The 14,221-nt window shown below is 33.1% G+C and overlaps 2 protein-coding genes across 3 annotated transcripts; both read right to left on the bottom strand.

Annotated features, from left to right (window-relative positions):
- Positions 1–141: 141 nt before the first annotated feature.
- Positions 142–6,294, bottom strand: ZDS (zeta-carotene desaturase). Its single transcript, XM_022035560.2, has 14 exons — positions 5,719–6,294; positions 4,891–5,015; positions 4,567–4,701; positions 3,459–3,531; positions 3,192–3,265; positions 2,808–2,912; positions 2,428–2,672; positions 2,219–2,306; positions 1,881–1,923; positions 1,641–1,797; positions 1,372–1,500; positions 1,122–1,194; positions 684–848; positions 142–507 (listed from the first exon to the last, which is right to left on the bottom strand). Exons 1-14 carry the CDS (start codon positions 5,855–5,857, stop codon positions 340–342), a joined length of 1,719 nt encoding a protein of 572 aa, XP_021891252.2. The 5' UTR covers positions 5,858–6,294; the 3' UTR covers positions 142–339.
- Positions 6,295–7,511: 1,217 nt separating this feature from the next.
- Positions 7,512–12,119, bottom strand: LOC110809687 (uncharacterized). Of its 2 annotated transcripts, XM_022035576.2 has the most exons (7): positions 11,543–12,116; positions 10,365–10,466; positions 9,881–9,945; positions 8,627–8,682; positions 8,511–8,537; positions 8,285–8,422; positions 7,512–8,177 (listed from the first exon to the last, which is right to left on the bottom strand). In XM_022035576.2, exons 1-6 carry the CDS (start codon positions 11,728–11,730, stop codon positions 8,300–8,302), a joined length of 561 nt encoding a protein of 186 aa, XP_021891268.2. In that variant the 5' UTR covers positions 11,731–12,116; the 3' UTR covers positions 7,512–8,177; positions 8,285–8,299. The 2 variants fall into 2 exon arrangements, with proteins under 2 accessions (XP_021891268.2, XP_088079268.1); XM_088223142.1 differs by lacking the exon at positions 8,511–8,537 and having other exon boundaries at positions 11,543–12,119.
- Between the last annotated feature and the right edge of the window lie 2,102 nt (positions 12,120–14,221).

Genomic DNA, 14,221 nt, shown 5'->3' with positions numbered 1-14,221 from the left:
AAATATCTCCATTTCTGAAATTTTAGAGACTGTTCTTTGATATTAAAGCAATATAGTTCCTTTTGATGAGCTCAATTAATAAAATCCCACATTTATTAGAAATTGTCAATTATTTCATTTGTAATTTGGAAGTAGCCAGCATTTGCCCTAACACATATACATATATTGATGATCTCCAAGATCCATTGTACAACAAATATGACAATTACATGATATATTTTATATTCTCTTCACTAATTTCAGTATACATAACATATTGAACAATGATGGAAATCTAGATGTTCCAAGAATTTCTTTGAGGTTGCTTTGCTCAAAGCTTGAAGAATCAATTTTGAAGCATCATACAACACTCAACTCATCAGGAATATTTGCAGGCTTTGTTTGTTCTAGAGACTCAATCATTTGGAGTTTTTTCCGCATCGCCAGCAAATCTTCCCCCGCGTCACATATATAGGCCGAAGCTTGTCTCCCCGACAATGTTGCACCTTCCATACTGTCTATGTAGTCCTGTTCACGGTAGATAAGCATATACTTGAATTGGTTGAGAGTTGAGACATGCCAATCTATCGATTGATCATTTTGCAACTCGGAAACACAGAATATCGGGGAGAATTTTGACATATCCATGTACCAGGCAGTAGTATTATGGAGTGTAGAAGTGTAGTAAAAGAAAAAGTACATACCTGTTTTGTATATGAGCCGGCAAGGAAGAAATTATTTACAGGCGTCTTCTGATCCGGTCTGAATGGATCTTTACCGGGTGCTTCGCGGTATAAGGATTGCCCAATTTTGACAACAGATGACCAGATAACTTCTAAGCCTTGTGATGAAGGGAACAAGGTCAAAACCTGGTAAAACAGAAACTATGAGAACAAGCTCGCGTTTGGTTCAATTTTCATTCGAGAATTAGAACTAGAATTGATCAGAAATTAAATGAGAATCGAACAAAATGCAAACACAGCATCCTGTAAAAGAGCGAATATGTAAATAAATCAAGAATGGGTTATACAAACTCAGTATAACCCATTTCGTATAGAATTTGTTCCGACTAAAGTGTTTCTCTTCCTAGCTTCCGTGAAATTACTTATGAAATGGGAAAGTTTTCTTTTGAAGCCACTAACCTGTTCTGCAACTCTTCTTACAATTTCATCATTTGGTAAGGACATGTATGGATCGCCTGGTGTCAGAACACATCTGAAAAAGACGATAAATGAATTCTGTAACTATGATCGAAAATGAAAAGCAAACACAGACACATAACTTTGAAATAAGGGAAAGAATATTATCAGTTGATGCTCATTGCCTTTTTTCTTCGAATGCACAAAATAACGAAGTTCAAATAATAAAAACAGTGCCAAATTCCGTTCTTACTGGAGAAGTGAACCTTGTCCCTCAATGTAGTAATCTTCCGGAGAAGCAAGAGCTAGGTCAGCAAAGCAGGAGAAATCGGCATCTGGTGTGTAAAGAAGGTTATCGAGTCCTGCAGCTCGCTTCAACTGCCTACACGTCATAAATACAGTATTCATGAATTCTTTTAAATCGGAAATTAAAAAAAAAAAAAGGAACACGTGCCTCAATCAATATTTTTGAAAAGATAGGTATGGGACATTTTTAATAGTAGTTTCAGGAAAGGGAATGACCTTGATCGCTCTAGATCCTGCAACTCCGTGACCCAACCATTATACCTAAGTTGCACCGTGATTACAGGCACTCCAACAAGCTCATAAATATTATCAAAAAATTTTAATTCCCTCCATTCGGATGGAAGTAATCTTTTAATTCCCGGAACATCACAAGCTGCCACGGAAAATAGGAGTAAAAGTTATTATCCTGAGTAACTAGAAACCTATAGAAACAAAAGACAAGAGTTAACCTCAAACCTGCTACATAAGCATCAGCTTTCACAATTTTCTTGTTAGTAGCCTGAATAAGATGGAAGAATCAAGCATTAAAAATTACGGGAATCAAACAATCAAATCCACCTATATAGGAACACACAAAATGAGCTCTCGAGAACATGAAAAATGTTATCAGCAAATGTAAATTCCCCTTGAGATCCTTTGATCGAAAATGATTAATGGAACTAACTAACAATTCTGATATAAAGCTTTTAACAGTTACGAGAAGTCAGTAGTTCCAATAACCCAGAATCGTCTTTAAATGCACGAACGATAATTTAGTTTCTGATCCAAAGTGAGTAACACGGAAAGTAATTTACTTTGGAAATGGCAAGTCCGGTGACACGTATTTGCCCATCTGCAGATCTATCATAGAGAATCTTTCTGCATCCCCACCTAAGATGAAACCTGTTCTAGCGAAGAGAGAATAAAAAATAATTAAAAATAATTTTAATAAATGACAGAAATAATATCAATAAAATTCTAAATAACAATTGCAGCTGTCTAACCCGGTATTATGAAAGGTTACCTGCCTCCTCTATCTGTGATGTATTTTTTAATGGGGCCACTCAAGTAAACATCTGGTGAACCTTTGAGCATCCGCAGCAGGGAAGCCTCGGTCTTAGTGGCAAACAATGAGAATATAGTGAGCATACAACGAGCACTGATGTTATCACAGTCGATGAACCCAAGGGCGTATGCAACAGGATCCCACATTCTCTGGATACTCGTTCGAGTGCCACCTTTGGATATAAACCAATCCGAGAAGCTTATCTATAGGTAATAAATTACGTCAAATAAAGCTCTCTAGATGTAAAATGTTTTAGATGGACGAACATTAAAAAAGAGAAAAAAAAAATATGACTTTATTATAAATAAGTGATGAATCTTAAGATATTTTGTTCTTACACTATCTAAATTTCGTATGTCAACCATTGCTCCATCTGGATCAACAAGAGCCTTCACGACTGGACTTAGTGCAAGAGCCAGAGCATTCCTTGCTTTATCGTAAGTCTGCACTTAAATCATATTATGAATAAGAAAGTTCCAATGGAACAAGAAGCCTCCCTATTGACTCGTTCAGCTCTAACATGAATCTTAAAGAAGACAGAAAAATCTGCCTTTGTTTTCCATGCAGAGAATAATGTCCAAAATATATAATCTACTGCGGGCGATGCAAGACACTATGTACCACTCAAAACAAGAATACTTCACAGATGTGTGAGGACAATGAAAACAATAAGCAAAACAGCTCAGTATAACCAGAATAGCGCATATACTTATAAGCATTACCTTAAGCTGATTTGTAGCCAAAAATGCACGAATCCCGTGTAATGGTGCTCCAATTGGAAAACGAAAATCAAGTTCTGCAAAGAAAAAAAAAGTTCAGAATCGAGCAATGAGCTGGTTTACCTCATGTTCATATTCTTCGCAAGAATACTACAGCTGGAAGAAAATTACTTCCAAACAAATTTGCTAGAAGGTGATGTCGACCTAATAAAGATGCTACTATAATGACAACTTTTTATCATGTAAGATAGCATCAGATTTGAATCGTACCCCCAATTTCACCCCCTTCGTTTACAAATGTGTGGGTGTGATCCTTCACAAGTAGATTTTTATCCGCCCCTACCTATTCAAGGGAAATATATCAGAGATTATGTTCCGTCTTAGGGAATATATACCAAGAATTCAACTTGTGAAGTCAAATTTCCAAATATCATATGAAGAGGATAATAATTCTATGTTGGCCGCTGGCAGCCACAAGTCTTGTCCAATCAAGCAAAACCTTTTAACTATATAAAGTTCCGCAATTTCATCGATATGATGAGACCACATTTGAAAATACCATATTAATACATTCTACATTGCAAGTTGAGATATACTGCATACTTCAAACATCATCTCGTGGAAAATTAAGCAAGAGCAGCACTGTAAATTTTATATCAGCTGTATCGTAAGGTTGGATGCATAAAGGCCCCATTTTGGTAGAGCATCATTTTTTGTCATAACAGGATAAATCAAATCGTCATAATATTGGAGGATTTATCAAAAAAAATCAGCAGTCTTGCAAAAGCAGAGACAGAGAGAGATTGAGTTAACTTCATTCCACATAGTTCCTATAGGCCTTTCACGTAGCATGAGCAACATTTGTATCATTAATTAATCTTTAACTTAATTTTTTACTGCATGAACGAAAGGATTGTTTAAGAAATTTCAGCTCAGCAACATATAAGGGAAGGACAGGACAAACAAACTAATTGAGTGCCCAGCTCAAAGGTAAAAGGAAGATCAGTCGTGAATAAAAGAGAAGTTATGGAAATATATACCAGATGGAAATCTAGTCAATTAGAAAACAGTTCACTAATTCATAGACTTGAATTCTTATTTCAAGATCTAAAGTCAAAAAGCTTCTTCTTTTAAAAAGCTTACTGAATCCATATAGAAGTCATATGGTATATATTCCATGGTGACAAAAAGGCAGAAGTTACAAAGAAGCACAAGAAGAGATAATCAAGATAGCAAGCCCTTGTCTTTGGAAGTACCAAACCAGTTTTCACATCAAGCTTCTAAATGTACTCTTCAATTCAGTTATGTCATTTTCAAGAGATAAAGAAACTAAAATTACTGACATGTGAAATCACAAGAATTGAGAAGCTTTTCTCACCTTTTTCATCAAACGAAAGAGATTATTGTAGCAACCAAAGAAAACATGTAGCCCCATTTCAATGTGGTTTCCACGTTTATCAACAAAGGAACCTACTTTGCCACCAATAAAAGACCTACAGTCGTATATATCCACCTGAAAGTAGCCAAAACATCCATTTAATTACAGCGATTGCCTGAAAATACAATGATGCAAATTAACTTCCAAATCGAACAACTGTCAAACCTATTTACTTTATAAATCTACCCTTTTTCTACATATCAGGGCATCAAAACAATCATGTACTTCAAATAATATGTGAACACTGAAAGTAAGACAAGACACCTCATGGCCCTGATCCAATAACTCTACTGCAGTTGACATGCCTGCAAGCCCGGCTCCAACAATAGCGACTTTTAACTTTGGTCCCCTATAATGTTCAGGTTCTGGAGGAAACAAACCCTTCGGAGCTGGAAAGTATACCACCAAAAACATTTATAGGTGTGAGGAAAGGCAATACCTCCAACTAGTAAAATATTCAACACAATCAACAAAGCCAAGTGTATCTTACAATTAAGCAAGTAATACCCGGAAAAGAATACTGCTTTCCATAATTTATTTACATTATATAATCAAATATGTTGCTTGCATCAGTTTATTAAGTAGAAGCTTTCTGTGCTGCATTATTCTGGTATGGCTTGAGATTAGGAAACTGATAGGAACATAACCTTCTATTCTCTAACAGGTTGTTCGCCAGAAGAGAGAATCATCTGTTAATTCCATCTTAAGCAGATGTTAATGGGTCAAGTTAACTTACTATTTTTTTTTAAATCCTCACTGTCCAATTTCTTCTATCTCAGTTGTATCATTATAAGCTCTTCAATATAGATAAGGTCTACAATATCACCTCATTTCTAAGCTAGCTCCCTAACTTTCAGAACGTAAATTTAGTTGAAAATTTTACCACATTTATATTCACCAGAGATTCCTTTCAAGCTCATCTACGAGGATTGAAAAAAAATCAGAAACGACAACCAAAAAAATCTCCAATCAAACCTTTAAAATCCCCTAAAAGCCAACAAAAGCAAGAATACCCAGAATCCAAAAAACTCAGAAAAGAAAGTCTTGCAAAGGAAAAAACACAAATTAAAGCTGAAAAGGTGGAAAAATTACCATTAACGCTCATGTCAGAAACATTAGTCTCGAGGGAGTCGAGGGAAGACCGAACACAGACCCTCTGTTGCTTCACCTGAGCCGCCAACGAGCGCAGCCCAGCAACCGAAGTTGCAGCAAAAAGAACAGATGAAGCCATAGACACACAAAAACTAAATACCCACTAAAAACCAAATCAAATTTCAGAGAAAAGTAGAGCTCTTTTTCACTCTATCTAACAATCCAAGAAAAACCCGAGTGTCAAAACCGAAGGACTTGATTGTATCATTAGTAAAAATGAAAATTTTGGAAGAAAAGGGTCAAGGAGAAGGTATCTAGAGAGAAAGAGATGCTGAGAGATTGAGATTTGTCAGCAAACAAGGCTCTTGAGATTCCTCTTGTTTTCTTTAAAAAATAAAAAAAAGGAAAGAGCTTTGGATTTGGATTTGCCTTTGGAGGTTATTGCAGTTGGCAACAAGATTGGATTATTTTAATTTTTATCTAACATACAATTTTCTGCACTAAGAACTGAAAGTGGACAAGAAATGTTAGTGACCCATTTCATTGCCACTATCTATAATGGCTTAATGCATACCAACCATTCCTAAAGAACCAAAGGGTATTCTAAAGAGGTATCCTAAAGGAGTTTCTATTTACTAAAAAAAGAAAAAAAAAATGGTATTCAAAGAGTTTTCTGTTTTTTTTTTTTTGATTTATTATCATCATCTTTTGTATTTTTATAAGATTTATTTAAAAATTTATATTTAATAAGTTTAGAGAGAGTTTTTAAGTATAAATTAAAATATTTATTAACCACAATAAATTTAAAAATTTATATTAAACTATACAAGACTATTGTTTTACTATTTCTAATCGAATTTCTAACATTTCTACTTAAATTTAGTATTAATTACTAAATAAATTCTATAAAAATAATAAACAACGAAGGTTACAACTCTCGTTCGTCATAAAATATATCTCTTCGACATCTATTTTATATATATTCTAAAAGTTTGATCATTATATTTTTTTGATAATTTGAGGAAGATATGCTAGAATTTATGTTAAATTCAATCTTAGGAAAGCCCTCCACTCAAATTTCACCACAACAATCAGAATTTATTGTGAGTATGATGAAGTGCTTATATGTTTTAATTATAGTTGTTAAGGTAATTTTTAGTACGAAAAAGAGATAATTTTTACTAACAACATAGTAGGGTGATCTAATTATTAAAAATTTTATATTTTTTTTAAATGTCATGAATTTGAAATTTATCAATGATATAAAATTTATCACTCTACGAATATAAATGAACAGTTTATAATATTTGATTTAATAAAATCAAAACCTTAACTTATTAATGTGTTGACTAAATTGAATTTTATCCAACGAGTCATGACATATTCAAACGAAATGAATATTTTATTGTAACTTTTTTTTTCCGTTGAAATAACAACAATAAATTTTCTCCGCTTCGGTAGCCTAAGTGAGCTATTATATATGAGTAAGTAAGAGGTAACATGGTCTTGGTTGTGCTAGTATCAAACATTTGCATTAGAAGCAAATAATAAATGTTTAAATAACATGAAACTCACCATAAATGGAGTGGTAAAATGAATCTCTAAACCACCTGGTGCTTTTAAATGGATCGATTTTATAACATGTTTAAAATACTTGTGAGATCATCTATAATGGTTCATTCTTCAAGTAATTCTGTGTCTGAATCTCTTATTGTGTGAACAAATCATGTCAAAATTTGCCTAAATTTTTCTAACCAGATATAAATACAAATTAGATAACTGAGTATAGCATATAGAAGTGTAAAGAGCATTGTGCCGTTTTATCCAAAATTTGACGAGTCGAATTCGTCCGCTACCCAACTCGGCTTGTAAGGAAACAGTGTCCACTAATCCAAGTACAAGAATCCTGTATGCATAGCTGAGAGAAGTTCAAATGGGTTTTTACAGAATCTGCCAAAGCAATTTCTACACATTCTTGGTGTTGGCAAGACAAAAAGCTAGTGTAAAAACCGTTGTACCCACCACCAAACACTTTAGCTTCTTCGAAAAAATACTACTACTAGAAGTGCCTTCTTTCAGAGGTCATTCCCATGTAGTCGAAAGCAGAGAGATGTTAGCTGGGAAAACAGCAAAAGGAGCAGCAAAGCTAGAAATTAATTTAAAGAAAAAAACGGATTCAAAATCTAAGAGGTTTAGCTCTTATAAAGCCATTCTTTGAAAGAAGCCTGTCCACAGTCAGCCCAGGGGACCCTCCAGCAACCCAATTTTTGAACTCTTTTGGTCGAAGATGAAGAAAACAAGCGATCCCCTTCATAAAGGTATCTGTAATGTATTTTTATGTAGATTTTCAGAGGCCTGAGATTGAGTAATAGATCATTCATTCCGGTACTGGCATGCAGAGTTGTAACTATACATTTGATGCTGTAGCAAGGCCTCCATATCTGTTCAAATGCCAGATGCTGAAAAAAAATTAAAGAGAAAGACTATCTGGTTAGTTGCTATTTTTGGGTAAAAATGAAGTAAAGATTCAAGCTTACAAATAAATCATCTTGGATAGAATACTGACAGTGAACAGAGTATATTATATAACTGAGCAGAGGACAACCAAGATGACCAGAACAACAACTGCTCCAAGAATTATGCAGATGGCCTGACCGGCTCTCCAGAGAAAACTCCTACAGATACCATTACTACATTGCTTTGCCTGCCAATGCACATAAAAATAGATTGAGAAAGAAATGATAGTGAAGACTTAACTAGTAGATTGTTGGCCAAAAGTTCGAATGACATACGCCCTGGCTTGAGGTTGGGTCATCTGGCTGCATTAGGGAAGGACATCATGGGGACTGTCACAAGCCTGACCAGCACAGTTTCAACAACAATATATTATCTAATTATGAAAACTTACAACAAGAGGTTTGAGCAGCTCAGGGTCATCATTCGAAAATAAACTTTTCATTTGATCTGCATCAAAACACAAACCGCAAAAATAAGAATCAAATTTTAGAAATTTATTGCCTAATAAATACTTGTTATTGCTTTATATGTTGCATATTCATGTGCATTTGAATACGTTTTACCATGTTTGCATGACGAGAAGAAGAAGAGATTTTCTAAGTGTTTCTTTTGTTTGAAGGGCAATGAATCCTCTGATCATCTTTCTTCTGGTTATACAGAAGTTGAAAGGTTGTGGGATTTACCTCCCAACTTCAATGGTTAGTGATTTGGTTGTGTTAACAAGGCGCTTGTCTCTCTCATCTCCAAAGCAATCTTTTGGTTATGGAGAAAAAATTGGAAAGTTCTCGAGGGCATTTATGCTTCGTTTGTTACAACTAGAGACCACTGGTTCCACACTTTTCTCCTTTTGTTTTAAGGACAATATTTTTCTTGATAGAGAAGATCACAGAGAAAGACCTTGGAAACCTTATAAATATTTTGTCCAATACTTTTGTGTAATTTGCCATGGGTAACACCATCTTCGTACCTTTCGAATGAAAGTCTTTTTCTTTCGACTTCCTATTGGGATGTCCACTATGGATAAATCACTCAAATGTGAATCAAAGAATTCATCACTAATGTAGTTACGACCTTAAGTAGATCTTCATGCTATGGAATCCCCCCACTTGGCAGCAAAAAAACAGTTAAGCCTCTAAAGCCTGTTTTGCCAACCAGTTAGAGGTGTTGAGAAAGAAATAATGGTAGAACTAGCACTGTCAGCATCAGTTGTCTTACTTCAGCTAACCCAAGCCTCATATTCCAAGCACTAAGTAATTATTCCCGGTCTAATTAGATGCTTTCATCTGCCTATCTGTAACTGATGCACCAAGGTGGGCTGGAAAGAGGATGGATGAACCTGAGCTTGTATGATAACTAGGTGTTAGTTATAGGACGGTTTACTGCTCTGAGTTGCTTGAAACTAAACAATACTAATTATGATTCAAATAATTTTGATAGAGCAGCTTCTTGGATAAATTCAATAAAAGACAAATGATAAAATTGAAGGGGTGGGCTAGCCACAAGAACCCAAAAACGTATGCAAATAGATCGACGCACCATATTACTTTCTCCTCTGCTAAGAGTATCTTCTCACAAACGTCAGAAAGGATTCAAAAGTAAAATTGCAGTAAATAATGCATCCTTCACCAGAGATATTAGATTGTACCTTCATAATGGCTGTTGGAATTTATATTGGTTCCTTTGGTGATTGGAACAGCTGAGCCTCCTGGCCTGCATAGATTTAGGGATCCAAATGAGTGACTTTTTGGTTCTATTATCTTTTACATTGTTTAATTCATGTATATATGAGCCCCATTATTTGATAAATGAGATAGTGATTGATGTCGTATGGTAGAGGCTCCCTACTGAATGATTTTTTCAATTGGAATCAACACTAGATATACGGAATTGTGAAAAGAAAAGAAAAGGGCTAGATAACTGAATTATACGGTTTACGCCCAAGGAAATACAATTAGTAACCCCAATGCAGCATTCATATGAAGAAACATTAAAAAGAAACATTTTATTTCTTCGAAATGGGTTATTTCTTACTTAAAAATTAACTTCATAGCAGTCAAACACTTTACTTGCTTTGAGTCCTCCTGTTACATGTGGCTTTCAAGGAGAAATGAACACGAGAAGATCTTTACCTGTTTTGTGATGGCAGTGCATATAGGCTGAGAGCCACTGCCCTTGTTCTCAGCTGGATATCGGAGAGCATTTTCCATCGGTATCCCAAATCTTCTTCAGTTCTGCAAATTCACTGCAGGAACACGTTACCATACAACTAAACCGGCATAAGGAATCTCAAACAAATGCATATAATATAAAACCAAATAGACGAATCAGAAATCAAAACACCACCCACTACAATCTACTAAAAGGGATTACGAACTATTTTAGGTTGAGCTTCGTTCAAATTTCAGTTATATAGAATATATAAGCGAATTAAAAAATCCGGATGAGTAGCATTCTAATTCGAAGTTAAATTCTATATTTATATTTAACTCAAGTTAGGTGTTTTCTTGTGATTCTTGCGTTGACAAGTGGAAGTAAAAACATATCATTAGGGAACGGATGAAATGACGAGTTTAACTTACAAACCAAAATAAAAAATGGGTAACTTTCAGGTACCAGATGATTAATATTTAAGAGTTAAAAGAAGATAGAACTGAACTCAACAAAAAACACAACTTAAATGCTAGCCATTCATTATACAGCCAAACAACTTGCTCAGCTTCAATCCAAAAAGGCAAAATCTTTAGTCTGATTGTTCATTTCAATAATATATGAAAGTCGAAACAAATTTGAATAGATTCCAACTTCCAAGAGATGATTGAACTAAATATTAGAATCAATTTTTCGTTTGACGGATTGCAACTGAGAAGTTACAGAAAACATTAAGAACATCGAAGGAGGAATTTATACAAACACCTGAAGAATATGATAACTAATACCACCAGAAGTCAATTACAACTATCTATGCAAAATATCACAGCCTCCGCAACTGAACTCAGATATATAAACGGTAAAATCCAAAATCAAAATCAACAAAAATTGAAGAAGCTCAAAACAAGTTCCCCGCATACATAGAACTCCTCCATGGCTCCATCTGGTTAAGGCAAAATCTCCCAGCAAGCAACCTCCATAACCAAACCCAGATACATAAAGAGTAAAATCCAGAACCCAATCCGACCAAAACTTAGCAAACACAGAACAAAATACCACATACCCATATAGTAAATCTCCTAATCCCAGATCCCCATTGAATCATTTCATCCACAAAAGAACAAGAAAACTGAAGAGAAAAAGGAAAGAAGGAACATACAAGATGGGTTTTGAAGGTGGGTTATGAAGAAGGGCTTCGAGCCGATCGAGCTTGACTCCAACTTCCACAAGCTTGGATCGACCAATCTCCATACTCTGGTTCTTGATTTTCGTTTCTAAATCTTCCAACGCTGTTAATGCTTCTTGGGCCTCTCTCATCCACGAATCCACCGCTAAACAACCATACATCTCTCCCCGATTTCAGCACGCAGATATGAAAATCAAGCTCTGAACTTTTAACACTCATTGGCTCTTGACCATTAAATTTCTTTTGAAATACACTCTTGTGGAGTCTTCAAGCAAGAGTATCTCCATTAATGTGATCGTAAAACAGATGGGGATCAAGTACCCAGCTATGTTGAAGATGATATTTCCATAGATTCTCTGTTTGGGTTGATGTTTTAAGAATTTGTGGACTGGAATTTTTTCATATCTTCCTTACAATCTTCTAAAATGGCTAGTAAATTAATGATGGTAATTACCAAACCATTCAAGTTCATGTTTTAAGCATTCTATCTTTTGGCATTGAATGCAAAAATTGAGACTTTTTTTTTTTTTTCCTAAGATTTCATAATTTTATTCAGTAAATTGACTCTTAAAAGTAGAAAAAAAAAAAGAAAGTAAATTGAAAAAATGAATGCTAAAATTGAGGGAAATTTTTGTAAAGAGAATAATAAAAGGCATTAAAAGTGAAAAAAAAAAAGTATAAAACTTAAAAGTGTGGCAAGAGAAAGTTTTACAAAGCTGAAATTCTCTTCATAATTACATTTCTTTTTTTTTTTTATCTTATTGTGTGGCATGAATCTTTTCACTACACTCATTATGTTCCAATTTCTCTCTCTCTCTCTCTCTCTATACATGTATGTATGTATATATATATATATATTAAAAGATAAGCCAATTACAAGGGTTTTTTTTGGTTGTTTCTTCCAATTGTTTGATAAAATCATATATCAAAGTATATTATACCCTTTTAATTTTTTAATAAGTTTATCTTAAAAACTTACAATATTTTATGTGAGTTACCGAAAATGTCAACTTTATGTAGACTCATTCGATATCTTTGTATTCAAAAATTAACAAATTCAACTTTGCATTATTCGTAAAATTTCGAATCTTCTTTTCTGATCATTCGATAATTTACATAAATACAAGTTTCAGCCTTTAAAGATCTAAAAATTATTTCAAAAAATAATCTATTTTTTTTAATGAGTTATTGGTTTTATAACAAAAAAAAATATAGGGTTTTGTCACCTTTCCAAACTATATGTATATGTATGTATAATATCAATGGTAATTGTGAAGCTAAGATGGACATAGGACATATGGGATGTGACCAAAAAAATAAATAAATAAATAATAATTGGAAAAGCAAAGAGGGTTTTACAAGCAAAGCATATGTTAGATGTGCATGATTGATTTATTTAATAATGTACCATAATAATACATACATACATACATACATATATATATATATATATGTAATGGGTCCATATAAGCTAATTAATTAAATTAAAATTTTAATTATAAGAATAAATTAATTGAAACTTTGGACCTATGATTGCACTTATGTCGGTCCAATTATGGACCATATACCATTATAAATATTATATACGTTATGTGTATATATATATATATATATAAGAGAAATGGAGACCGTGACTTGTTACATTACTTGTCCCATGCCTAAAACTCAATGGGTTTCAAATGCTTGTAAATAATTTATTTATTTATTTATTTATATTCAAAATAATTATCGAAATTTTTTTAAGAATTATTAATTAAATTATTGTATTATTTTAAAATAAAAATATTTTTCTTAATTTTTTTATATAATAAAAATAATTAATATTTTTATGTAATTAAAATAATAAATAAATAAATAAATAATGGGCTTTATTATAGGCCCAATTGGGGAGCCAAAAATTAGGCCGTAACGCATGCCAACAATCGTTGCGGACAACTGCACGTGAACACCACGTCTTGATTCTCCAATAAAGTTAAAGAATAAATATTTTTTTTTTTCAAACGCAATCATTGCGCGTGTCCCGCACTTTCCAAATTTGTACCACAATAATTATCTGCTTAAATGTTTTGAAGGTCCTCTTTGGGACCAAATTACTTTTTCCAACTTTTTTTTCCTAAATTAAAATGTAAAAATATATATATATATTTACAAATTTTAAATTAAAAAAAATTAGACTAATACTAAAAATTTAATTTTATTTATTTATAGACGTAAGAATTTTAAAAGTAAATATGAAATTTAAGTAACCAAACTCATATCAAATCAAAAAAATTATATCTGTAATAGAAACGTAACTAAATCTATATATGAAGAAATCGAAACGTTCTGAGTTATATTTTTCAAATTAGCACGTAATGTTTTGAATTATCACACTCTATCTATTCTATTATGACGAGATATCAAAATATAAAAACTTTACGTATAATTTGATGATCATAACCGTCTATTTATGAACAAACCATGTCTGTAAATTTTTTATATTCGTAATTTGATGCGTCGTAAAATTATAAATTATGAATTACAGATTTAGTCTCTACGCATAAAAATAAGAACATACACTTTAATTTGATGCATTAAGACTCAATATACATTTAACAGTATTATATTACCTTTAACTGAGTCTAATTAATTTAATAATTTTTTATGCACGTT

The sequence above is a fragment of the Carica papaya genome, chromosome 6 (assembly GCF_054855325.1).
Source record: "Carica papaya isolate Zhongbai chromosome 6, ASM5485532v1, whole genome shotgun sequence".
In the NCBI taxonomy this organism is placed as follows: Eukaryota; Viridiplantae; Streptophyta; class Magnoliopsida; order Brassicales; family Caricaceae; genus Carica; species Carica papaya.
This window is presented reverse-complemented; position numbering and strand designations above follow the sequence as displayed.

Excerpts from the sequence above, each read along its gene's own strand:
- ZDS (XM_022035560.2), bottom strand. The coding sequence starts at position 5,857 with ATGGCTTCATCTGTTCTTTTTGCTGCAACTTCGGTTGCTGGGCTGCGC. Across the intron at positions 3,532-4,566 it reads TCTTTCGTTTGATGAAAAAG|GTAGGGGCGGATAAAAATCT; the intron begins GTGAGAAAAGCT and ends TCCCTTGAATAG. Across the intron at positions 1,924-2,218 it reads CCGGACTTGCCATTTCCAAA|GCTACTAACAAGAAAATTGT; the intron begins GTAAATTACTTT and ends CATCTTATTCAG.
- LOC110809687 (XM_022035576.2), bottom strand. The coding sequence starts at position 11,730 with ATGTATGGTTGTTTAGCGGTGGATTCGTGGATGAGAGAGGCCCAAGAA. Across the intron at positions 8,538-8,626 it reads AGCTGCTCAAACCTCTTGTT|CCAGATGACCCAACCTCAAG; the intron begins GTAAGTTTTCAT and ends TCCCTAATGCAG. Across the intron at positions 8,423-8,510 it reads ACCCAACCTCAAGCCAGGGC|GCAAAGCAATGTAGTAATGG; the intron begins GTATGTCATTCG and ends GTGCATTGGCAG.